General features: G+C 43.9%; 1 protein-coding gene across 1 annotated transcript in view; it reads left to right on the plus strand.

The window, feature by feature from the left end:
- FKBP9 (FKBP prolyl isomerase 9) overlaps positions 1-25,363 on the plus strand; it is a 371,826-nt gene that overhangs the window by 72,894 nt on the left and 273,569 nt on the right. Inside the window, exons 2-3 of the mRNA XM_069613232.1 lie at positions 12,378-12,523; positions 21,338-21,527. Coding sequence (XP_069469333.1) covers positions 12,378-12,523; positions 21,338-21,527 — 336 coding nt within the window. The remainder of the gene's footprint in view (positions 1-12,377; positions 12,524-21,337; positions 21,528-25,363) is intronic.

A 25,363-nucleotide genomic window follows, 5' to 3' on the forward strand; every position in this document is an offset into this window, starting at 1 on the left:
CATCCCCAGTCGGAGGTCGCATAATACTCTTTGCCCAGCAATGGGAGGGAATATCTTCAGGTCGCTGGGTACTCGACACAGTGGCCAAGGGATACTCCATAGAGTTCCTAGAGACACCCTGCCTTCTACAAGAAGAAATTGAAATACTGCTTCAAAAAGGAGCAATAGAACTGTTGCCATTTCTGGAAGTTGCCATTTCTGGAAGAAAATGAAGGTATTTATTCTGTGTACTTCCTTGTTCCAAAGAATCTAACAATGCGCCCAGTGCTGGACCTGTGCCCTGCAAACGTGTATGTCAAGCCCCAAAAATTCAAGATGACAAGTCATCCCACTGCAATGTTACATGGCAATATTTGGCATGAAAGACGCATGCTTTTATATTTCAATGTTGCCAGCGCACAAAAAATACCTAAGATTCGAATTGGGAGACAAGCACTATCAATTGAAATTGCTAACCATTCAGCATCACATTAGCACCCATGGTGTTCACAAAGGTCCTAGCAGTAGTAGCCGCCCACTTGCGAATGCAGTCCATTCCAGTGTACCTTTACATAGACGACTGGCTGATTACTGGGGAGACACCCCAAAGGTGCCTACAAAACAAGCAACAAACATCAATCTGTTGTTCCAATTGGGATTCTCCATGAAGTCAAGTCTAGTGTCCAGCCAAGTAAAACAGTTTCTGGGGGTCTAATCAAAACGAACAACGGACTAGCCTTTCCCTTGGAAGAGAGGGTCCAAAACATGTTTCAAACACCTCAGTATGTAGCCGGTACGAAAGGCAATGCGCCTGCTAGGAATGATGGCCTCCTGCATCTACCTAGTCCCACATGCCAGATTGCGCATGCATCCAATGCAAGAGTGGTTAGCGAAACAATGGTCACAAGGAAGCAGATTGTGGGACGATCTAGTGGTGGTTTTGCAACCTCTGGTTCAATCGCTACAGTGGTGGACCAGAAACAATCTGTTAAAGGGAAAGCCTTTCAACACACCAGCGATCGAAGCCACTTTTAAAACAGATGCGTCAATGACATGGTGATGAACTCACTTCCTCCATCACACTGTTCACGTGGTGTAGACACAAGCACTAACCAGGAAACAGATCAACATTCTGGAACTGCTGGCAGTCCTCAAAGCACTTCAAGCCTTCAAGACACATTTGGCACCCAAAACAGTCCTGGTCCTAACAGCCATGCTTTATATAAACAAACAGGGGGGGGCACTCTCTAGGGCTGTCCAAACTATGCCAGAACACTTGGCTGCAAGCCCTAAATCACAACATGTTTCTAGTTGCACAACATGTTCCAGGGGAACTCAATTCTCTGGCAGATGTGCTAAGCTGAAGTACAATGCTGCCCTCAGAGCACGAGTGGCAACTAAACCCAGACGTGGTAGACGTCTTCTCAAACTGGGGGTTCCCAAAAATAGACCTCTTCGCAACTCTGGAGAACACACAATGCCCAGATTCTGCTTCCAGCTTTCCCCACAAAGGTTCCAAAGGGAATGCACTACTAATGGATTGGTCAGGGAGATTAGCGTACCCTCACCCCCTCCCAACACCGCTTCTGAACATAATAGTCCACAGGCTACACCGGGACCAAGTAACTCTGATCCTAATAGCTCCTATGTGAGCCTGGCAAACCCGGTTCTCCCACCTTCAAATTATGTCCCTGTGTCCTCCCATTAAACTACCTTGTCCAGACAATCTGTTAACTCAGGATCAAGGGACAACGCTACACCCATTGCCTCAGACATTGAATTTAGCAGCTTGACTCCTGAGGTCATAGAATTTGGTCAACTAAAGCTAGACCAAAGGTGCATGGAAATACTCAAAGAAGCATGTAAACCTAATGCACACCGCTGCTACTTTAACAAATGGAAGGGATTTGTGTTATGATGCAAACACGTCTCCCAATCCAATTGACTTTTCACTGTCTAACATAGTCGACTACCTTCTATATCTACTAGACTCATGGTTAGTCTTTACTTCACTCAAAGTACACCACATCTCAAAGCAAAATTTTGTGGTGGAAGGTGCCAGTAGTTAAAACCTTCATGGAGGGTGTTAAAAAATGATACCCTCCAGTTTCTAATCCTACTCCCAGCTGGGGCCTAAATATCGTTCTCGAAAGGCTCATGGTACCCCTTTGAGCCTATGCACAAGGCCAGCATTAAACATCTGACATATAAAACAGCCTTTCTTATAGCCATTATCTCCATCGGATGGGTCAGTGAACTAAATACAGGTTCTCTCAGTACACAACCCCTTTGTGATCATACACAAAGACAAGGTAGTGCTACGAACTCACCCTCGATTTTCACTAAAATGTATATCTAATTTCATGTAAACCAGTCAATGGAACTTCCTGCATTTAGAAAATATGCCTTCATACACTTTATGTACGCAGAGCTATCATGTTCTACCTTCAAAAGCCTAAACCTATCAGAAAGACAGATTGTATTTTTGGTATCCACAACCACTGGAAGAAAAGTGGGCGCTATCTCTAAGGCAGCAATTTATAAATGGATTGTCAACTGCATCCAACTTTGCTATTCTCTTGCTATGAGAATGTTGCCATTTAAGCTTAGAGCACACTCGACTCGAGGCACAGGGGCAACTCTAGCCTTCATAGCAAATGCGCCCTTAGATGCCATTTGCAAGGCTGCCACTTGGAGTTCAATACACACCACCCAACATTACTGTCTAGACACAAATTCCAAGGATGAATCACAGGTGGGGACAAGCAGTGTTGAAGCATCTAGTTGCAGTGCTACCTTCAAACAGCCCACCTCCTTCTAAAAGTACTACTCGCTAATCTATGCAAAGCATGTGATTCTAAGCAGAGCCACAAGCCTCAGAAGGGATACGTTACTCACTGTAATCGTATTTCTGATGCTTATATCTGCTTAGATTCACATGTGCCTGCCCTTCCTGCCTTCTTGGAGTTGAAGGTTCTTGGAGGTGGGGGGGGGGGAGAACAGAACTCTTTCACGCCTTATGGTCTCTACCTACACCCCGCGCTTAAAACTTATACTCCCTGTTGTCCGAAACAATTAATCTGAGGGACCTCAACGCGTGAGGGATCATGGGTACAGTGGACGTCACACTAGGGATAGTATTACAGACAAGCTGTTGGCGCCCTTTTCGAACTTCGAAAATAAACGTCATGTGCAATACTCTGCAGCTTCCACTAGATGTCGGCCTATGCAAAGCATGTGAATCTAACCAGACGCCACCTAGTAGGCATCCCTGGAAGTTCACCTCCAGTTCTGAGCCACAACAGCAAGGCATTGTGGGTATGCAAACTAGCTCAAATGCAAACCTTTTTTCCAGGAAATTGTCTTTGTCTAAGAGGGCAGTGCTACTTTATACATAGCTTAATCAACCCAGGACAGACAGTTGCAAGGCTGCCAGGACAACTAGATACCTGGTTTTAGCCTTATTAGGGATCATCAGTGCAGTATGGTACTGACAGCCTTATGGTTGGAGCATTTCACAACACCAAGAAAGTTATGGTGGGTTTAAAAAGGTTTGAAAAAAAAATGATTTTATATATATATCGAACAAAAGGAGGAAATGACGAACCGCACTCCAGCGGGACAGGCATTCATAACAGGCTCCAAGATTCCGGACAAACACAAAAAGACACTGTGTGGAAAATACGGGTGCCTTTAATGTTTTTTTAAAAAAGAAAAATATATTGTACAAAAGCAGCAACATAGAGAGGCAGAGGCAGGACGCCGTGGTGCACAGCCTGCAGACAACAAGTTTTGCGCTACACTGAGCGCTTGATCATGTGAGGGGAGGAAAAATTGGCTAGTACAAATACACATGAGGAAAGCAGTCCTTTTACTATGTCTGTGACTTCAATAGACCATGGCTGTGTAGGGAAATGCGGACGACCATGATGGAAAGGGGTAAGAATGCATGGAGAGATATAATACAAATGGTACAAGTACTGAAACATACCCTCATCGGATTTAGAAATGAGGAGTAAAGCTGCAGACTAAGTGCATAGTGCATTCACAGTCTGTACATGTGTAACAGTGCAGCAACATTTTATAATAGAGCAAAATCTATATAGAGTTAAAATCAACAGCTCCAACAGAATACCAAATGTAAGATAAATATACATAGTCATTGAAAAGGGCTTTTAAATATATCATCAAATATAACAAACAATCCATAGATTGTAATGTACATGCACATAGTAAAAAACAATACCCCGTATTGGCAATTAGTAAGAGGATGACAATCATACAATATAAAAACCATCAAAGCATAAGAGAGGCATGACCGAGACCATAACAAGTATGTACACAATGAAGTGCGGATACTGACAGGACAACCCAATTATACACACAAAATGTTAGATGCAAGAGTTACAATTGGGCTGTGGAATAAAAACATTTAAGGACACAGAGCTAAAGTGCTACAGTAAAACCGCACAGGTGATAATAAAGCTCAGGCACACCAACATATATGGGAAATAATAATAATACACCCATAATCGAACATTAGAGACCCAGCCTAGGCTACTGCAATAGTTAAAGGTCACTGCTATAATAGTAAATAAGGGCGTATGTTATGCGTTATGTAAAGTGCAAGTGCAGGAAAAGTTCCTAGATTAAGTGTATAGGTAGTAGCAGGACAACAATGTGTCAATCAAGCCTCATAGTGGCAACGCTATACTAAACTGCAAGTGCATGAGCAGCAGGAACATTCCTAATGGTAAAATGCCACAGTTAGAAATAACAGTAAACACATAAAATCCAAGGCCCAAGGATGACATAGCATAATTGGATCAAAATCAAGAGCCAGCAGGACCAAAAAACAGTGAAAAAGAACAATAAGCAAAAAGCCACAGACGTAAAGGGACCGCATATAAACCACAACGTAGGATAAGAATGTAATGTGCGCCACTCCCCATAGATTGCAAAGTACACAGCTAAATCAAAAAATAGAGCAAAATTGGATAAAAGGATGAAAAATAAAATAGTCACCCCAAAACTAAAGAGACCATGCAGGAACACAAAGTAAAAGTCCAAATGGACATAGAAATCAAGGAACGAGAAACAACAGAGAAAGAAAACACGATCAAAGTGGCAAAAATGATGTGTATACAGAGAACAAAAAATCAAGTGCCCAGGAAAGTGTACAGCTCCTCATCTACATTGTGACCCTTCGGAAACTTGGTGTCGAAATCCAGAATGAATCTGGTTTCGAGTTGTCTCAATTTCAAGACACGGTCACCTCCCTTGGGGTGAGCAGGCACATGAGCCACTGCGAAGAAAGTCAACAGTTTCAAATCATTGTCATGTTCTAGTTTCAAGTGTTTGGCCATAGGGTACGCCGGATCAGAATTCTTGATGGCTCTGAGATGTTGTAAAATTCTGAGTTTCAGTTTACACGTCATACTCTCAACGTACCACCTGAAGCAAGGGCATGAGAGAACATGCACGACAAAAGTGGTGTCACAATTGATAGAGAATTTTATCTTCTGCTGACTTTTCGTGACAGGATATACAAATGCTTTCTGTACAGTGGCATGTGCACAGGCTTTGCACTTCATGCATTTGGTGAATCCCATGGGAGAAGCTGAGAGCCAGGTAGTAGAGGACAGATTTTTGCCACCTGGAGATAAGAAGCTGGACACAAGTTTGTCTCTCAAGGAGGGCACGCGTTTATACGTCATGGTAGGACGGTTGGCCAGAATAGGCCTGAGATCATTGTCTAAAGTAAGAACACGCCAGTGTTTTTCAACAATTTTCTGAATGTTATTGGAGGAAGTGTCGAACGAGATAATGAGTCTAGGTTCATCATTAGTGACAGTTTTGGAATTGGTGTCATACAATAGGTTGTCTCTGGACATTCCACATGCTCGGATATAGGCCATTTCAATAGTTCTCTTGTCATACCCTTGTTTCAAAAAGTCTGTAGCTGTCAATGCACTGTGATGATCAAACCAGGCAATATTAGTACAGTTGCGGCGATACCGGATTAATTCTTGAATTAAACAACGCGTCGATACAGTTATTAGGCTAACAAAGTAATTTATTTTGCATATTGGCAAGCTTTCATGGAATGTCTCCACTTCCTCAGGTATCTCTGCCTGAAGAAGTGGAGACATTCCATGAAAGCTTGCAAATATGCAAAATAAATGGCTTTGTTAACCTAATAAAGGGATCGATTCGTTGTTTTCTTCTGATCAACACTAGTCAACCCTTGGCTGACACTACTGATATATATATATATATATATTCACAGACAAAACTTTAAAGTGTAGTTAACTTGAGCAGATTTAAGGCAAAACAACCATTGAAATTCAGTGGATGTTGGCAGTCATGACCAGCTTAATGCAGCGTCTTCCTGTTGATGTCGCCCATAATGCTATGTCCCCCATAATGCCATTTTGTAGGTCATTGTGACTCTCTTATAATATGTATGTGATCATGGGCTTTGCAACGGGAACGTGCAGAGTTAAGCTGGTCATGACTTCCCACATCTGCTGAATTTCAAGGGTTTTGTTGCGTTAAATCTGCTCAATTTAACTGCACTTTAACTAAAGTTTTTACAGTGTGTGTATAATATATATTTCAACCATTGCTATGCTCCTAGTGAAAATCATCTTTTGGTGACCAGCACTTCCAGCATAGCCAAAATGAGCAACACACTCAATCCCCAATACTGAGTGCTAAAATATTTTATTCTTTGTTAACATTCCATATCATGTGAAAACATAACAGTTTTATGAACAGGTTTCAGAGTCCTAACAACCGCTGATTCATTGCCACGCGTTCCATCCCTGCTCAGGGACTTCCTCAGGCGAATCTTGACAGCCTAACCATAACGGGCTTCTTTTATTTTTACCATATTATAGGAAACTCCTATGCTCGGTCATGTGACCTGTGTTTTAAAGCCATCCTTCCCGGTGAAATCCAGGCGGCCATCTTTGGCTAGTTAAATGTGGCTTTAAAACCATGAACATAGGTGCAATATCTTATTCTCAACATTAATCAATGTTAATGGCAATTCCTTTTTACAGTACTCAGAAGGATGGGAATCGGTAAAGTATTTCTTTGAATGGTGGCCATACTTTATAACTCACTGACTGCTAAAATTAATGTGAATGGTAGATTATCTGAGGCATTTCCGCTTAGGTGAGGGACCAGACAGGGATGTCCCCTTTCGCTGCTGTTGTTTTCTCTTGCTGCACACTTGCGAGAACAGCACATAAAGTGGCTTGCAATTCTATACACATAGACTGGTTGTTTCACTTTATGTTGATGACATGGTGTTTTGTTAAAAACCCACAAGAAAATCTGCTATATATAATGAACGCTATAAAAGAATTTGGTACGTATTCAGGACTTCAAATTAACTTGACTAAATCTGTCATTTTTCCCTTGACAGAAGAAACAAGAGAATCTTGAGATGGCCTGGGGTTTAGATGGAAACAGACAACACTTGTTGTCTGGGAGTTGACATTACTCATGATCCAATACATTATTTGGGGAGAACTTTGGGAACGTTGTTGACCAATTTAATTCACAGGTTGACAAATGGGTGAAGGGGGGGGGGACACACTTTATCCTTGATTAGCAGAATTGCGCTCCTTAAGATGACTGGTCTCCCCAGGCTTTTGTATCTTTTTCTTAATATCCTGTTCATTCTCCCTGATGCCTTTTTTGAAAATCTAAAAAGCATTGCTTTTGACTGAGTTTGTTTGGGCCGGTAAGCCGATAGGGTTGGATGGCGGGGAAATGATGGCACCACTACAGATGGTTGGACTGGCAATGCCAGACTTTGACTGCTATTATTTGCCAGTTCAAGCTAATTTCTTATCCTTCTAGTATTCACCAAATCCAGATAGACCCCGATGTACAAATTGAGAGAGCTATAGTAGCACCTGTGCTTTTAAGGATTAAGAAGAGTGAGAATGAAATCAAAGAATTTTCAAGTGCCTGTATGTGGAAAATAGAGACTAAATTGGGCATCCAGGATCGTTGCTGAACTTTATGGCCTGCTAAATGCATGCATGGTATATGGATCACTGTTTAAAGACAATATGTAGACAACTTCACTAATTTGACGATCGTGGGACTTGGGGACTTTTGTTGTGAATGAAGATTCATGATACTTGATTTATTTAAGATGCTGGGAGGCAATTTCCCATTGGATATATTTTTGTATTTTAGAATACACAATACATTCGAATGTATTTTTAGTTCCTGACCCAACAACATCCTGCCATGGAAATATTACATGATATGATTAATGCACAAGGAGATGTCTGGTTGGTATGCAATTTATATGCCATACATGTTTGGGGCTGTTGGTGGTGTTCCTTTCATGTTATTTCAGGTTAAGGGGAGGGACACCCTCCACCTATCTCAACAGGTCTCCCCCTTTGTTCCAAAGTGGACTTTCATTTTAGTGAAGAGAGACATTTTTAAGGGCGAGATGTGTTCTATATATTTCAAGCAACCTTATTATGAAGTGGTGGACACATGCTGCGACTGTACTATTAGTCAAGAATGGGACCTCGGAAAGTGTAACTGTGCTTTAACAACGCTACTTCATGAATCTCCAGATTGAAACGGGTTCCCACACAGTACACATTTGCTCTGTTCTGGCTTCAACATGATCTGATGCATGGCAAGCTTGAATGCCCTGGAGTGAGGCAGTGCATCATTATCAGTTCTCTAAATGTATTTTCTTCCTGATCCAGACCATAATTGAGTAGGTCAGCAGCGAGGAAACATAACTTCACCACAAGCTGTGCAAATACAGCATATTTCAAGCTGTAAAACTGAAGGTTTCCCAGGCTGCGGTAGTGTTCTTTTCGCCCACAAAAATGTTCCCAAGAAGCATGTGAAGCAGACCTTGCGTATTCCCTTTCTGCTAGCCATATGAACAAAGAGCTAACATTTCAAAATAAGGTGTTTCGATACTCCATGTAGGAGTTGAAAGTTCTATAGTGCGTTCTGTCTAAGAGTGCGCATCAACCAGAGCTTAGGTACCTGAAGCTCAGCACCTTCAGTAGGAAATTAGGTTACTCAAATGGGACTTGTCAATCGACCCATTGCTGGATATTAGCAACCTGGCGAAGGGTAGGCGACTAATCAAGTTGCTTGGAACTCCGGCTGAATCTTACTGCATGTACACACATTCTGAGCAAGCTCTGGTGCTCGACCACCCGCTTCCATAGTTTTCTTTTTTTTTTTAAAAAAGCTTCACTTACCTTTTTTTCTCTTTGCGGCTCCTGCACACCCTTGACTTCTCTGCCACAATGAGCTTGGCATAGAAATGTAAAAGAGGGCACATATTTTGAGCTCTTATGTTTTTGATGGTGGTCATTTTGCAGTGGTCTTCCTTCCTTAAAAGAAAACACGTTCGCTTGCAAGCTTGTTTTCATGAAAGGGAAAGTGCCAGAGTGTCATTCTACTTACTATTGCCACTGTGTGCTAATAGCCATAATCCACATTTGTGGACTTTTGAATAATACATAATGTATAACGCAATTCTTTACATATCACTCTTTATAGGTTCACGTCTGTTGTGTAAAACATATTCTACAAGCTCTTTATTAACGTTTGGCATGGATAACCTATGTGTGTTATGTTCTGTACTGATTGTTACTCCACTTGTGGTGCTCACCTGACATTAAATCAATAACATTGTACAAACCAATCATTCCATGTTTTTGTTGTTAAAGAATTATACCATAAGGAATTCATTTTTTGTGTGTTACTGTTTGCCCCGGCTCCCACTGGGGTCCTCAAGAGTATTGGCACTTTCTTTTTCATTTCTGTACAAGACTGCAATATGCCAGGCAGTAGGGAAAAAATTAAGATGGAGGCAGACAAAGTTCCTTTTGTCCTTTAGCACCACAATACAGAGGTTTATGTCAGATGCTGTTAAGTTGGCGCAGCGGCTGAAAGCATACTTTTAAATGGGTTTTTCAGAATCTGGTCTGGTGAGGGGTTCTTAGAAGCCAATTTAAAAGTGCAAGCAGTTTACAAGTAAGAGTGACTGAGCAGTCGGGCTTAGTTTCGAAACGAGGAAGGTTTGGTGTGAAGTACAGTTAACAAGGGCAAAGTCAAAAATATCCTAATAAATGCAAGCATCAAACCGATCAAGCCCAACTCGCTACTGGTATGTAAAATCACTATTTAAGCAATAAGCCCCGAGCAGGGGATGCATCACCACTTCAGGGAATGCCTCGGGGCCCACAGTTTTGCTCGGGCCTTAACGAACGCCCCAGGGCATTACCTGACGTGGTCATGCCCACCCTGGGAGGGGCTTATTGCTATTAGTACCCCAACCAGTAAGACTGGGGTACTAAAAGCATTTTTGTTTCTGTTCCAAAACGCTCTGGCGTTTCTGAACAGATTATAATGTTTTTTTTTTTTTTTTAATGGCTGCTGGTGAAGGGAAAACTAAGTCCGTTTTGTAAACAAAAAAATGGCCGCCATGGAAAGGAAGAAGGGACTACCTGTAGTCCCTTCTTCCTTTCCATGACGGCCTATCGCAGATCGGGAACCGACGTGCTGGGGACAGAAGTGTTCCCAGTGCGTCCGCTCCAGAAATGGACTAAAAAGAAGGAAAGTGGCGGTGGGGCGCGGGGAGGGAATTCTGTGGATTGGGGGGCGTAGAGGGGCAGAGGGACAACACTTACCTCGTTCCCCGGCAGGGAAATATAGTGGCCGGGAGTCCGGCTCGGAGTGGGGGGGATTACTGCTGTTAATTCCCCCGTTCAGAGCCTCCTCATTGGCTGAGAGGCTGCCCCCCCTGCCCTGCTGGGTACGGAAGCGGAAGGAACATTGGAAACGGCGCTGCACCAGGTAAGGGATTCCTGGTCGGGTAATGCCTGCCCTACATCCAACGGCGTGCGTGTTTAGAAAGCATGTGACGCCTCGCCGGGTACTAATAGCCATTTGGACAGCTACAGTTTGGTAAAACCACAATGAGTTGCCTATAACTTTAGAATTCAATTCTGTTAGACTAAGTTATAAACACAGTAAGCTAGCTAAAGTGGAGAGAAAAGGGTTAAACATAGATTCACAAGCCTTAAGGGGGTAGGATACTCAGTGTAACCAATAAGAACAATGGTTCATCCCTAAAAGCACCAGAGTTCAGCCTGTTACAGGCAGGTGGCCTTATCAAGTAGGCGTTTGTAGAATTTCAATGTAGAACGCTCCCAGTCAGTCCTCCAATTATGGAAGGAGAAGACTACCAGTGTGCTGGCCCTAGGTGGCTGTAGAGAGGACTCCTGACCCACCAATGCTTATGGCCCAGTAAGGTAGCTAATTTTTAAATAAGCACTTTGCACACAATGCTAGTCAATTAGGATACCGAAGCTTAGAGATGTAAGGTATCTCGACCCCCACCAACTCGCTATTCGAGTGACAACCATGAACAGTGAACCAGTGGGACCAACAGCGCTCACTGTGGATAAAGTCGCTGAAGGCTCACAGGCTGCAGGTCTGAGGCTTCCACTGATGGTTATGCTAGGCCCTTGCATAGACCTTTGGACAGGTTGAGGATGTTTCGTTTTCAATTCCAGCAGAACCGGAGGACCACTCAGCAGCAGGAAACCGGTGCAGTCATTGCTATGGCCCAGGACAGAGTCGTTGGGTCCACAGGAGCAGCGCAGTCAGACTTGGGGTCACAGCAGAGACTTCCTCGATGTGATGGATGGCAGCAGCAGTAGGTGGGCAAGGTCCCATCAAAACATGAGGATTCTAGCAAAGGGAAACGGGAAGGTGCCCATGTACCATGCAGTCCAGTTCCAGGCAGGGACATGCCAAATGCAGAACTGGTGACGACAACAACCATGGAAAGGCAATTAATGAAGAGCAGGACTTCAGCCTTTTTGATCTCAAGTCCAGAGGTGGAAGACGCCTGATTCAGGTCATCTGAGTGATTTTAAATGCCTAGATCCAGTATGCAGTGTTTGGCTCAGGTAAGGGTGATTGAGGCGGCAGCCCTCCTGTGGGTCTCTGGTGGTCCTTCGTCTTCACATGCTTGCATTTTGTGGTTGACAATCTTGAATGGCTCCAGGTCCTCTCCTTTAATCCAGAATTCTTGCTTTGTCATGTTTAATATATATCCTGCAATGCCTTTCAAATTATTTAGGCATTACAACAGATAGCCAAGATAGAAATTTGTTCTGATATTTGAATTTCATACACCTTCAATATCGAAAACATTCAGCATTACATCAGCATTAGTTGGCTGTTGGCTGGAGTATTGCGCATGCTATATTCCTAAAGAAAAAGAATCCCATTTTGTTGTGCTGTGGTCTTTTCTTCCTTAGTGATTTTGTTGTCCTAATGATTGCATTTTATTTTTCCCTTATGTTTTTTTATAGCTATGACAGAGGTTCCACGTACAACGTGTTCGTCGGAAAGGGTCAGCTAATCGCTGGAATGGACAAGGCCTTGATTGGAATGTGCGTGAATGAAAGACGATTCGTGAAGATCCCACCGAAGCTTGCTTATGGGAGTGAAGGAGTTTGTAAGTCCAGACATCTCGTACGCCACACATTTTAGAATAGCTTCCTAAATGCACATGCCTGCTTTCTCAGACATACAAAGCAGGTGTGATGACAGCTTAGCAACCCAGCGCCCTCATTTCAATGAATGGGAGACTTTATCAATGATGCATATTATTATTATTATTATTATTATTCTTATTATAGGATCGTGTTCAGATGCGTGGGTCAGCTGTGCATATTGTACTTCTTGCTTCAAACCTTCCCTCCTCTTACTCATTCCGTTCCATCATGCCAGAATGCCCGTCACAGACAGAGGTTAGGTAACTGAGCTACTATCCTGATTCCTTGCTAAGCTCTTCCGCCAAACATGACTCCGCCCAATCCCCCCCACCTCCTCCACTCTCATGCACTCAATGAAATGCGCACGCTGCAAGAGCCGTCATGTACAAATGTACTTCTGGTTTGCGGGTTTAGTTCCAGATGACGTCACACTGCCTTTAGTTATTAGGTTTGCTTTGAAGCTGCTGTATATGTTCCACGCTCGTAAAACGTTCTGTTAAACACCTTGCATGAATGCTGCCTTGCAAGCTAGTTCTGTTATTTACACCACTTAAAGGAGACAAAGAGCTGGGATTTATTTACATATACAAATACAGCAGGCTAAAATACAAACGAGACGCATTGCATGCTGGTAAATGTCACATAGAGGTGCATATGTAAAAGCTCCTTTGCATGAGAGGAACGGGCCAAGACATCCCCATGAACCGGCTGCCATGGCCTACATACTAAATTCGGAATTGATTTTTATCTAATTAACACCACTAAAAATATGGAAAAGAACTTAGTGGGCACAGTTTTCTGAGGTGGATTGGAACGGTGTTCAAAATATCGTGTGCATCTTAAAGCTTTGTAAATCCGTCTTTATTCCACAGGTTGCCAGCAGAGAGTAAACCGCGCACGTCGAAAAGGGTGCTTCTGTTTATGGCCAAGCACAAATCGATGTGATTCGGCAAGCAATAGCTTCAGTTTTTTAAAGATTGTTCTTAAGTCTTAGCAAAAGAATAGTACAATACTCAAGACACGTCATCACAAGCCCCTTATTGCTTCAACCTTTTGATAATAGGTGGTCTTGGTTGTGAGTATTCATTTAAGTTGGAGCTGCACAATCTTTACACCCTAGTCACTTCAATAGACAAGGGTTGGCTAGAGAGATGACCTCTCTCTTACAATGGCTACTTCCACTATCAGAATTCAGGTTTATAACCTGTTAATGAAAATGTTCCGACATCCGAAATGTAATTATATCCAGGAATTAAAAATATGGATTTCACTCCCACTCTCCAATATAACCCCTACAATCAAAACCGAGTCAATGATTATGGCAAACAAATAGCCTCGTTGTAAGCTTCTCTGTGGTGTGCAGCAGAGATGCAACATTGCCATGTGACAGGCGAAAGCCATTGGTGTGCAAATACTAAAGAACACATGTTTGTCTCTGGATAACCGCATTGCACTTCTCACACTCTGTGGAAATGAAGGAGCTGACAAGCTGACACCCAGCAGACTCCATCATGACCCTTATAATTGCTAAGTGAACACCTGTATGCGTATGGGATAGCCTCGCTTGGCATCTCTCAGATCAACCACTGTTTCATTGGATATAACTCGAGCTGTTTAGTGAATCTTAATCAATGGGCATTGTGCAGGAGTCCTGGGTCTCCACATGGCCAGCTGGGCAGGGAAGTTCTTCTATCATTTGTTTCCCTTTACCATTACACATAAAGGTTTCCAGAATTAGGATCAACCCAATTCCCCTCAACCCGAGAGACCCCCAGCCCTTTTTGCTGGACTCTTGGATTGCTTTGATCTGTTCTCCTGAGTGAGTGGGACTTTTCCTCCCTCACTCATTCTTTTTTTTTTTTTGCTCTGACTTGGCAATCTTACTTTACTGCTTCTGTAATTCTTTTTACTTTAATGGAGCCGTGCTTCTTTCCTCAGTGTATTTTATTACATGCATCTGTAAGTGATTGTTACAGCACCCTATGCACAGTGTTGCTGGGGAGTCCCTTTGGGCTTCCCTGTTTATTTTATATAATCTTTCCAGGGCTCAAAATTGAGGGGAGCAGGGAGCTCTTTAGCTAGTGCTTCTAGCCTAGGAGAGCCTGGTTAGCTTCAAACCAATAGCTACCAGGAGATGATTTTGGCATCCCAGGCAATTGGTACCTTACACATATGTGACATTAACTTTGAGTATTTGAGAATGCTAATAAAGAAGAATTAGGATACATCTAGTATACATTACAGAGTAATGAATCATACATAATGGACAAAAGTTTAAAGTGTGTATCTGCTGTGGAAGTTAGATTTGCAGTGCACTGGTTACTCACGCGTGGTGCCCCAGCGGTAGCTCCTGCCTTCTAGGAAATGCCTAACACCCAGGAGCTGGTTTTAGCTCCTGTTCGTCGAATCTTAATTTCAAACCCTGTTTTCCCTTGAGAACTACTGTTCTCAAGGATAGTAGGATACATTTATCTTGTTTACCTTTTCTTTTGTAGGCTCAGCACACACCACCTTATGAGGGGTGCTGTTGGGTTACACAGTAACTTCTTTCTCACTGCTCCTGTAACCTTTTAGTTACAGTAACAGACAAACCTAAGTGGCTGGTGGCAGTGGATACATTTTTCTACCATTTGTGTTTGTTACTCGCCGGCTGTTTCCACTGCTGAAGTACAACACCCTTGGGTGACCTTTTTCCCCAAATGGCCCCAGTCTTCTTTTATCACTTCTTTTTTTTTTTAACGTATTTCTATTAGTAAACGGTTGGAGCATGGTACAGCATATCGTTAAGGGCAACATCACAAGTCAACAATCATTGTGAACCCCGTCCTCTCTCCCCTTCCTCTTGCTTCCCTCCCACCAATGCCAATCGCTCCAATTGTCCACTACAACGCTCCCCAACCGGACCCAAGTATAGCCGTGCCCGGCGGGGTTTAAAAGTTAGGGCTGGATATTTACAGTCATACTCCAGAAGAGGTGACCAAATCGTGTGGAATTGATGAAGCTTACCCCCCATTGCTGCGGTCACTCTCTGAAACCAAAATGTCCCTAACTTTCACCCACCATAGGATAAAACCCCGTCCTTCCGGGGCTTTCCAACGTTGGGCAATGGTGATGCGTGACAGCAGAAGCAGCTGAGTCAATCGTTTGGCACGTGCCGTAGTCCTGGGATAGACCCCCTCCACTGGAGCTCCTAATAGTATAGTTTTAGGGAATATCGGGAGTTTGCTCCCCATAATGTCTTCAATCAACCCCACACCATTCTTCCAAAATGACTGGGCTCGGGTGCAGCCCCACCACACGTGGAAATACGTCCTTTGAGCCCCACAGTTCCGCCAACAGGTGGGAGGAATGGAAGCCTGAAAATTGTGGATTTGCATCAAGGGTAGTACCATCGAAATAACAGTTTGAGGGCACACTCATTGTTCGTCACGCATCTAGATGATGAGTGGGCTCTGGCCCAGATGTCCAACCATTTTGTGCCATCGATCTGTTGGCCGAGATCAGTTTCCCATCGGGACATAAAATCCAGCCTGCGGGGAGTTAATGGGTCCGCCCTAAAAAGTTTATATAGTCTCGAGATGCCTCCTTTGCCTGTGCCCTCCCCGACCGTTAATTCAAGCAGGTTTAGGGTGCGTGTGGCTTTTTGCTTAATCTCGGGGTTTGTGATACAATGTCGCAACTGCAGGCAGGAGAATCTATCCTTTTCCGCTAGGTGTAATTCACTTTTACACTCCTCAAATGTGCAGGGTTGGGCTCCTACATATAATTGGGCAAGAGTTTGCAGCCCCCCTCGTTTCCAAGTTTCGAATGCTTTTGGGGCAATATCTGGGGTAAAGGATGGGTTGTCAAAAATCGGGAACACAGTGGGCCTATACCTCTAGGTATTTTTTTGCCCTTTAGGGCCTCATCCCAAATTTTCAGGGTGACCTTGTGGCCATTGTTTGCGCGGGGTGTGTGGGATGAATGGCAGAAAGCGGAGACGGAAAGAGCATTGTGATTATTCAACCTCTATCCATTTCGGTATTGGAGCCTCAGAGGACCATGCCATTAGGTGTGTAAGTTGAGCTGCCGCTGTATAATAACAGAGGTTCGGAACCCTCAAGCCCCCCAGGACGAGCCCCTCCCATCATGACTTTACTCGGGATTCTAGCTTTTTTGCCCCGCCAAATAAAATTAAGGACTTTCCGTTGAAGTTGATCTATTGCCGTTTTAGGGATGGTCACCGGGACGGAGGCACAACAGTACAGTAACAGAGGGAGCAGATTCATTTTTATAGCTGTGGTACGGCCCATTAAGGATATCTCTTGCTTTGCCCAGCGATCCAAGTCCTTCTCGAGCTGCTTGAAAAGGGGGGGGGAGGTTAGCCGCATAGAGATCCGTCGGTGAAGCCGTAAGCCGGACCCCTAAGTATTCAATCGAGCTACTGTCCCAACGAATCGGGCATGTGAGTGGGAGGGCCGAAATAAATGTCCTGTGGGGTCAACCCCAACCCTAGGGCCACTGACTTCCCATAGTTTATCCTGAAACCTTCTACATAACCTGCTACATTACCAAAAGCTTTGAGTTCGTGAAGGGCCGCTCTAACAGATGGCTGGACGTCAGAGATGGTGAGAAGCACGTCATCAGCATAGAGTGAAACCTTGATTGTGTTGTCCTGAGGCTCCACCACCTGGATAGAGTTATTTGCGTCCGATGTGTTGGGCTAACGGCTCCATAATCAGGACACATAAAAGAGGAGAGAGGGGGCAACCCTGTCTTGTGCCACATGTTGAGGGGATTGGGGCTGAGCGCATCCAGTTAACCTGTAGTAGGGTGTTTGGGGAGGAGTAGTTGGCCGTAATCATACCTCCTAAATTGGGGTCCAAAGTCAAATGCTTCTAATGTTAAGTGTAAAAAGGACTAGTCTACCTTATCGAAGGCCTTGGCTGCGTCCAACGCTAGTAGGGCCATTTTCCCCTTTCTCCGTGTGGGAAGTTCAATAAAGTTCAGTGCCTGCCTAATATTATCTCCCGTCTTCCTCCCCATGATGAACCCCGTTTGGTTGGTGTCAATTAAAGTGGGGAAGAGGGGGACTAGGCAATTTGGCAGGACCTTTGAATAGATGTTGGCATAAATGTTTAAAAGCGATATTGGCCTGTAGGAAGCACATTCCAAAGGATCTTTACTTGGTGTTAGGCAAAGTTTGTATGCAGTACCCTTTGGGTGCACTACACACAACTCTGACTACAGGTATAGGAAACCCAAACTTTGGTATAAGCTTGTTCTACACAGTTTTGGTAGCGTGTTGAGCAGCCAGGCTTATCTCAAGAGGGGTCCATGTGAGCTGTAGGGGAGTTGGAGATTCACAGTGACAAGTATTCAAAAACTCTTGCACACAAGGTTTTCTTGAATAAACCATTATTAATTTATCAGTCAGTTAGAATAAGCCTTCTTCAGAAGGTAGCACTATAAAAGCTTTCTTCAGAAGGGTGCAATATAAAAAGTAACACACAAATACACTTCAATATTGTACACTTAGTCAAGACCCTTTTGAGATGGCCCACAGACACAACCTACACCCTCAGGTGACTTCAATAGATAGGGTGCTGGGGACATTAATATCTTACTGTTGGCATTTAGAATACTCTTAGAAGTTGGTAAAAGCAAAAGATTATTAGAACAACAAGAGACCACAAATATTCTTAAGCAGGCAGATACTTTTGCCTAGCTGTCAGTCACCCAGCAGGTTGGCTGTCCTTGCGCGACAGCGAGCCGGCCAATCACCTAAGAGTGCATTCCTGTCTCCTAGGAGACTAAGCACATGGAGTTTCGGGCACCTCCCTTGCTTCCAGCCCCCGCCAGTAGCCAGACACCCTGGAGCCAGAGGCGAGCTTCACTCGTGAATCCTGCCAAAGGCAAAATGAACAAAGGGACCAAGCCTGGTTTGGCACGCAGAGTAAATCTCAAGAAGGACCTTTCCACAAAGAAATGGCGAAAAAACACCGGGCCATTTCGACAAAAATGGCACCCATGGGTGCTTTACCGGGCTGCAAACGCAGCCCGCTGTAAAATTCCATAATGTTAATAAAAAATAAACCACTGCCACCAGCCATTCATGGGTAACATAAAAATGTTGCATGAGAAGCAAGACAAAGGGGATACCAAGTAACCCATGCAGCACCCTATTGTAAGATAGTGTGTGCTGGGTCTAGAAAGTTACAAATGTAAGTAAAGTCAATTTCACTTTACTGCTCTCGGAAACAGAAGTTTATCCTACAGAAGGTATTTAAACCTTTGGGAAATCTGAAAGACTTCCCTGTGCTACTGCACTGGAGGTGCTGTGTGACACAATGTAAAAGATGATGCCTATGGAGTTTGTCACACTCCACAACCAAAAGAAACAAATCGCATTAAAACACATGAGAGAGTGGGTAAAAAGGGTCTCACTCTCTCATGTTTAAAAAAAAAAGTCCTCAAAATCCAGCCAAGTTGCTGGGAGTCTCTAAGGTAGAGGGAATCAGCACATTTCTGAGAATTCTCCCTAACACCCCCATTGGAAACGGTACTTAATCTTTTATTCCCAATTTTTTTACTTCCAACTTTAAAAAATAGCGATTTTAAAATACTCTCATTTCGGAATCTTATCTGGCGCACTGCATATGATACATATAGTATATGCATACTTTCCCTGAGCCCTACGCCTTATGTTATCAGTGAACCCCAGGTTAAAATACGCTTGCAGATTGATCTGCATAATCTATGGGGTGGTGTGAGCTTTTTTGCTCCCATCTCTTATATGGTCAAGCTACAAAGTGTCACCATGTTGTACAGCTAACATTTTTGGTTCTGCAAAGAGAGGCCCATCGGAATGGCTTCATGCATTCGGAGAAGATACTCGCAGAAGGGGAGTCATCGAAAACCTTTCATCCACATAGATATGTATTATCAGCCCAAAGCCATTAAGGTAGCCTCAGGTTAATGTGTACATTATAATGCTATATCCTGCTCTTTCGCTCCTGACCCCACTACCATTGTCCTCTTCGAACTGTATGAATGTGAAAACATTTGTTATATGAGCGAGGATAATATTAAAATGAAACCTCTTTTGGTGCACTGATTAAATTCCACTGTACATAATTAGTATGTGTGTCTGTGCAGTGCTGGAAATGGAAAACATGTACTGGGGAACCCTCCCATCCTTGGAGGGGCGGGGACATAAGGATGAGGGGGCGAGGCCTAAGGGCATACAATACGATCTCTTCATAGGACCCAATACTGGCAATTTGCATAAAAGCAAAGAGCATTATGGGAACCTAATTATGTCCAGAATTATACATTTGAAACATGTTTTATTGTGTTTAAGTAAGAAACCCTTTTGATCGAATAATGGAGGTTGGGATCTGCAGCTTTAATTGGTCACAATACTCGCCCTAAGAAGAAAATGTCTCTCCATTGCAGGACATATATACCAGTCTGGACAACTACAACAAATATGTAAGACTTTGGCTGTTTCTTTATTCAGTTGCCTATGCCAAGTCGATTGAAAGTGTCTGCTTGTTGAAACGTGGGTTGCTAGTGATAAATTGGCTTTAGGACAGATCTTGCTGGGAGTACCCTGTTCTGAAGCCCAGTTGTCTCAGCACAATCCTGTTGCACTACGGGTGTGAGTTTTGTGCGTAAGCGCCTGGGTTTGGGTACAAGGCAGCAAGACATGTCTTGCTGGAGCCCCCCTGTGGCCCATTTCCTGCCCTGTGTCTGTGTGATTTGGTCTTCCCGTTGGCTAGAAAGTGGGCTGTAGCCTGTACCCGATTACATTGCTTGTTCGTTTGCCTCCTTACTCGGTTACTGCTGGCCTCCCTCATGCCAGTTGTGGGCTGGCCTAAAGGTAACTGTTAAGATTTCCTGGTAGGCCTCTCCACACCATGTGCCTCTTTTGTGTGGTAATTATTTTATTCCCAAATGTTATTATAGGAAAAGGGTTGGACTTGCTGAAAATATGTAATATGGGTCCACTTTGAAAATGATTTCCAGGGCCTCTTTGGGCTCCCATTCCACTCCTGCATCGTGCTCGTTGTTGCTGATCCAGCCGTCTTCTACTCTGCACCACTTCATCATTATCCTGTTGCCTCGCACAAACCTCAAGACTTCCCTACACATCTCGGCCCAGTGCCACCACCACCCAGATGCTGTTCCCCTCTTTAGAACCTACTCAGTTTTCCCAGAGTCCGCTGCCTCTCGGGAATTGACCGAAGTCTTTCTGGAACGTCCATTCGGCAGTAGTCTGTTCTTCATTTATGCAGCGTCTATCTTGCTGCCTTCCGTATGTGCGCATGCCAGCTTGACTCTCCTAATTAGTACCTTGGTACCTGCCGCACCATCTCGATTGTCCCTGGATCGGCACAAATAGCCATAACCCACTCGACTGGGGGCTTTGTGAGGCGGTAACGGGACCCAGGGTCGTGTTAAAGCCCTGGCTTCGGTTGGACCTTGGTCTCTGGGAGGTTACCACTCAGTAAATTCCCCGTGTCAGAGGTTATTGTTCAAATATTAGCAGGCAAAGATGATCTTCCCATGTCTTGACTTGCTGCAAAACTGTAGACTACAGCTTTGTCTTTTCCTCTATGCTTTTATAGTAATGAGAAGTATGTTCACACTGTTTATTAGCACATTTAAGTATGTCAATGAAATTCAGTGCTAATGAGAAATTGCTGTCATTTTATGTTGAATTGTATTTTGGAATTACTGTTTTTACATGGAGATGGATGGCAGACTGACGTGTTTCCCCACACTCACAGCTGGCGTAATCCCTCCTGATGCTGTGCTTCATTTTGATGTACTTTTAATGGATATATGGAATTCTGAAGACACAATTCAAGTGGAAACTTACTATGTACCGGACAACTGTTCCCGCACAGTACAGGTGTCAGATTTTATACGATATCATTACAATGGAACGCTGCTGGATGGGACTCTGTTTGACTCAAGGTAGCTATTTTAGTGACTCTAATTTTATAATTTACCTATTTAATGATTGTATTTTTGTTGTGTTTGTTGACTAAATGTACATATGAAGATTGGGTGCCAGTGCTTGCTTTGAATTGTCACACTGAACACCCGGTTAATTCCGAAAATGTCCAAACATTTCCTAATTTATGTTCCAAGTTTAACCCTTTCTAAGTGTGTTAGGCAGAAACCTGTGCAGTTCCCTCTGGGACCACTGCAAAAGATTTAGGACTACAGGTGTTTGGCAGTAAACCTACTTGGTAGCAGTCTGTACCACACAGATTCACTTGGTAGCTGTGGCTGAGCAGTCAGACTTCCCTCAAGAAGAGTTAGGCAGTGTACAGAGTATTCACAATAGGTCACGAGAACACAGTAGAACAAGTAAACACTGACCAGGGCTTGGTGTAAAAGAGATATAATTATTTATTTAAAACCACATCTAGAAAAACACACAGGCACTAATACTAAGCAATTCAAAAACAAGGTCACTAAAAGATATACACTCCCTTAAAAGAATATTAGACAAGTCTTAAGTAAAGCCCCACTTATTTTCAGACAGCGGTGAGCGCTTAACGTAGATGGCACTCTAATAGTTTGTTTTAAAAAGGGAGAGGAGAGCAGAGAACAAGTTGAAACAGATCCCAACACTTTTATCAGAACATAACAAGAGGGAAAGGCAAAGTAAAACCGTGAAGTTAGAGTTCAATTGGCCGGATCCACTTTCAGAGGATCCAAACGAAATGTTTCCAAGGTCACACAGTTGCAGTGCACAAAAATCTTGTAAAGGTTCAAAAAGGAGTTGGACCAAAGAAAGGGACCAGTTAAAGGGTAAGACAGTAGTCAGTCCCAGGGTATGGAGTCTATGGTGGGGTGTCACTATGACACCCCTGTGTCACTGCACGGAGGGTGCTGTGTAACACACATAGTAAAAACGGTTACCAGACATTTGGTCGAAAAAAATTGGTCGACCAGACAAATGGTCGAACCAATTTGGTCGAAAACCAAATGGTCGAATTTTTTTATTTTCACCCCTTTTTTTTTTTTTGGGGGGGGGTCCCCCCCAACCCCCTTTTTTTCTAAAAACCCATTTTTGTAAAAAACGAAAACCCGAAAAATAAATATATAATTAAAAAAAAAATTCGACCATTTGGTTTTCGACCAAATTGCGTCGACCAAATGTCATTCGACCAGTTTTAGGTCGACCAAATGTCTGGACACCGTAAAAACACATGAGACCCTATGGAGTAAAGGACCCCTTAGCCCATAAAACACATTACCAGTCAACGGAATACCATAAATCATGTCCAAGAGCGGGAGAAAAAGAGTCTCATTCTTGGCAGGAGGAAAAAACAACTCCAGAAATCCAGCAAAGCTGCTGGGGGACTCACTAGGTTAGGAAATTCAGCCTAAAGAGAAAATTCTCCCTAACAAAGTGCCATGGGTATTTCCCCCCAGTGCCAGGGTCTTTTTTGGTGATTTCGGTATGTGGTCATTCAATGTGTTGTAATTTTTTTGTTACATGAGGTATCTCGGCCAAATTTGGCTCCTTTTTTTCCCCCCACATGTAGGCGGTCATAACACCACCCAGGAATCCTAGGTTGCTGTAGGGGGGGTGAGAGAAAATAAGCAAAAAATGTTGGGTTTTTTCAAAAAATGCCAATAAAATGATGTACAAGGAAGCCTGTGGTTTTTTTTCCTTTTAAGAGCTAGAAACGAATGGTTTGCTGTGCTGAGTTCCCCAATTTCCTGGCTTTCAAGAACAGGTTGAGCAGAAAGGAAAAAAAAATATTTTGATGTGGTTCTCAACTGTTTTGTGAGAGGTAGGTGATTTTGGCCATTTTTGCCAATTGGACATGCATGGACGGAATGGGAGAAAAGGGTAGGAAAGCCAAATTGGAGGACAGAAAGGCATATATTTCTGAAAAGTAGACAGAATTCCAAGTTCAGGAAGGGGTGATTTGCGTAGGTCAGGCAAACAGTAGGTAGGGGAAAATGCCATAGATTGTGGGAAAAGCAGGAAAATGACCGAAAAAAGGTATGTGTTGGACATGGTTGGCTTGGTACGGCAATGGCTTCTATGAATTTCGAGAAAATCAATGCTCCGCTACATGCCCCCGACTCCTACAGTTAGGAAAGCACACATATTTTGTAGTGTTTTACAAAACAAGCAATACCACAAGCCAAACACTGAGCTATGGTGCACAGGAGTTTTATGCTCACGGCCTGAACAGACACACTTAGCATGTGTAAATCGGAAAAAGCAATGTGGTGAGGAACGGCAAGCATCCAATTTTTGAAAGAGCACAGGCAGACCTTTTCAAGGGTAGGTGACTTGTGCAGGTTACAAAAGTGTATGGTGCCTAAAGCGGCAACTAAATGTAGGTCACATTTGGTAAATGAAAGGGTTGTGTGACAAAGTGTGACAAAGGGCACCAGCAAATGGGTCAAAACGTTATGAAAACCACACAAACACAACAAATGTTATACCTTCCTGGGTTCCCACAGGTGTCCCGATGAAAACGGTACCTCACATGTGTGGGTGCACCTACCTGGGCGCCAAGGGGAAAGCCTAAAACACAGGTAACCCCAAGTCTGTTTCAACACCTGAATTTGACACTTTCTCCAGACAAGCACAACATACAGATATGGGCCTAGGGTGTCCAAGCCACCAAGGAAAACAAGCAACCACATGCATTTCCGAACAAGGACACCCGTGGGAATCCGCAGAGGTATGATTTGCGCAAATCGGCCCAGAATTTATTACCCAGACACCCCCGCAAAGTCCGAAATGTGCCGAAAAAACCCCACATTTTTCCTCTTTGTCGGGGATTCTGGGTAAAACATTCTGGTCCGCTTGGCGCAAGTTGGACCTCTGTGGATTCCTACTGGTGCCCTCTTTTCAGAAATGCATGGGGTTCCCAGTTTTCCTTGGTGGCTTGTACACCCTATGCCCAAATCCGTAGGTTATCTTCCCAAACCCTTTTGTGGTTACCAATGGGTTAGCCGTTTCCCTTTGTGGCTAGATTGGTGAACCCACACATGTGAGGTACCGTTTTCATTGGGACACTTGTGGGAACGTGGGAAGGTATGACATCTGTTGTTGGCGACGTGTTTCAGTGAGTGGATACAGGGAAATGTCTCCGAAATTGGCTGGAAATGAAGACGATTCTCAGACATTTCGCTCTAGCCGCCCACTGAAACACACCGCCAACAACACATGGCTTACCTTCCCGCGTCCCCACACGTGTCCCAATGAAAACGGTACCTCACATGTGTGGGTGCACCTAACGGGGACGCAAAAGGAAAAGGGTAACCCCACTGGTAACCCCAAGCCTTTCGCGACTGCCCATTTTGTTCATGTGGGCAACCTACAGATTTGGGCCTAGGGTGTCGAAGCCAGCAAGGGAAACAGGGAACCCCATGCATTTCCCAAAAGAGGACACCCATGGGAATCCACAGAGGTCTGCCTTGTGCAAATTGCCCTAGTTTTTATTAGCCACAATCCCGACAAAGTGAGATATTTGGTGGGGGGAAAACACAATGTTCATTCACTTTGTCTGGGGTTCTGGGTAATACATTCTGGGCCGCTTTGCGCAAGTCAGTCCTCTGTGCATTCCCACGGGTGTCCTCTTACCGCCAGGTAATTTTCTAATGTAATGGGGGGTGACCCTCTACCCCCCACACCAAATGCAGGGGGGCATCTCGTTCAGCCCTGTTCAGCCCTCCCTGGGGACAGATAAGACAGATAAGATGGCGGCATCTCATGCAGCCCTCCCTGGGATCAGATGCCCCTTCCTATGAGCAGATATCTGCCCCCA

This window comes from Ambystoma mexicanum, chromosome 5p, assembly GCF_040938575.1.
Source record: "Ambystoma mexicanum isolate Mex_15411 chromosome 5p, UKY_AmexF1_1, whole genome shotgun sequence".
Classification (NCBI taxonomy): Eukaryota; Metazoa; Chordata; class Amphibia; order Caudata; family Ambystomatidae; genus Ambystoma; species Ambystoma mexicanum.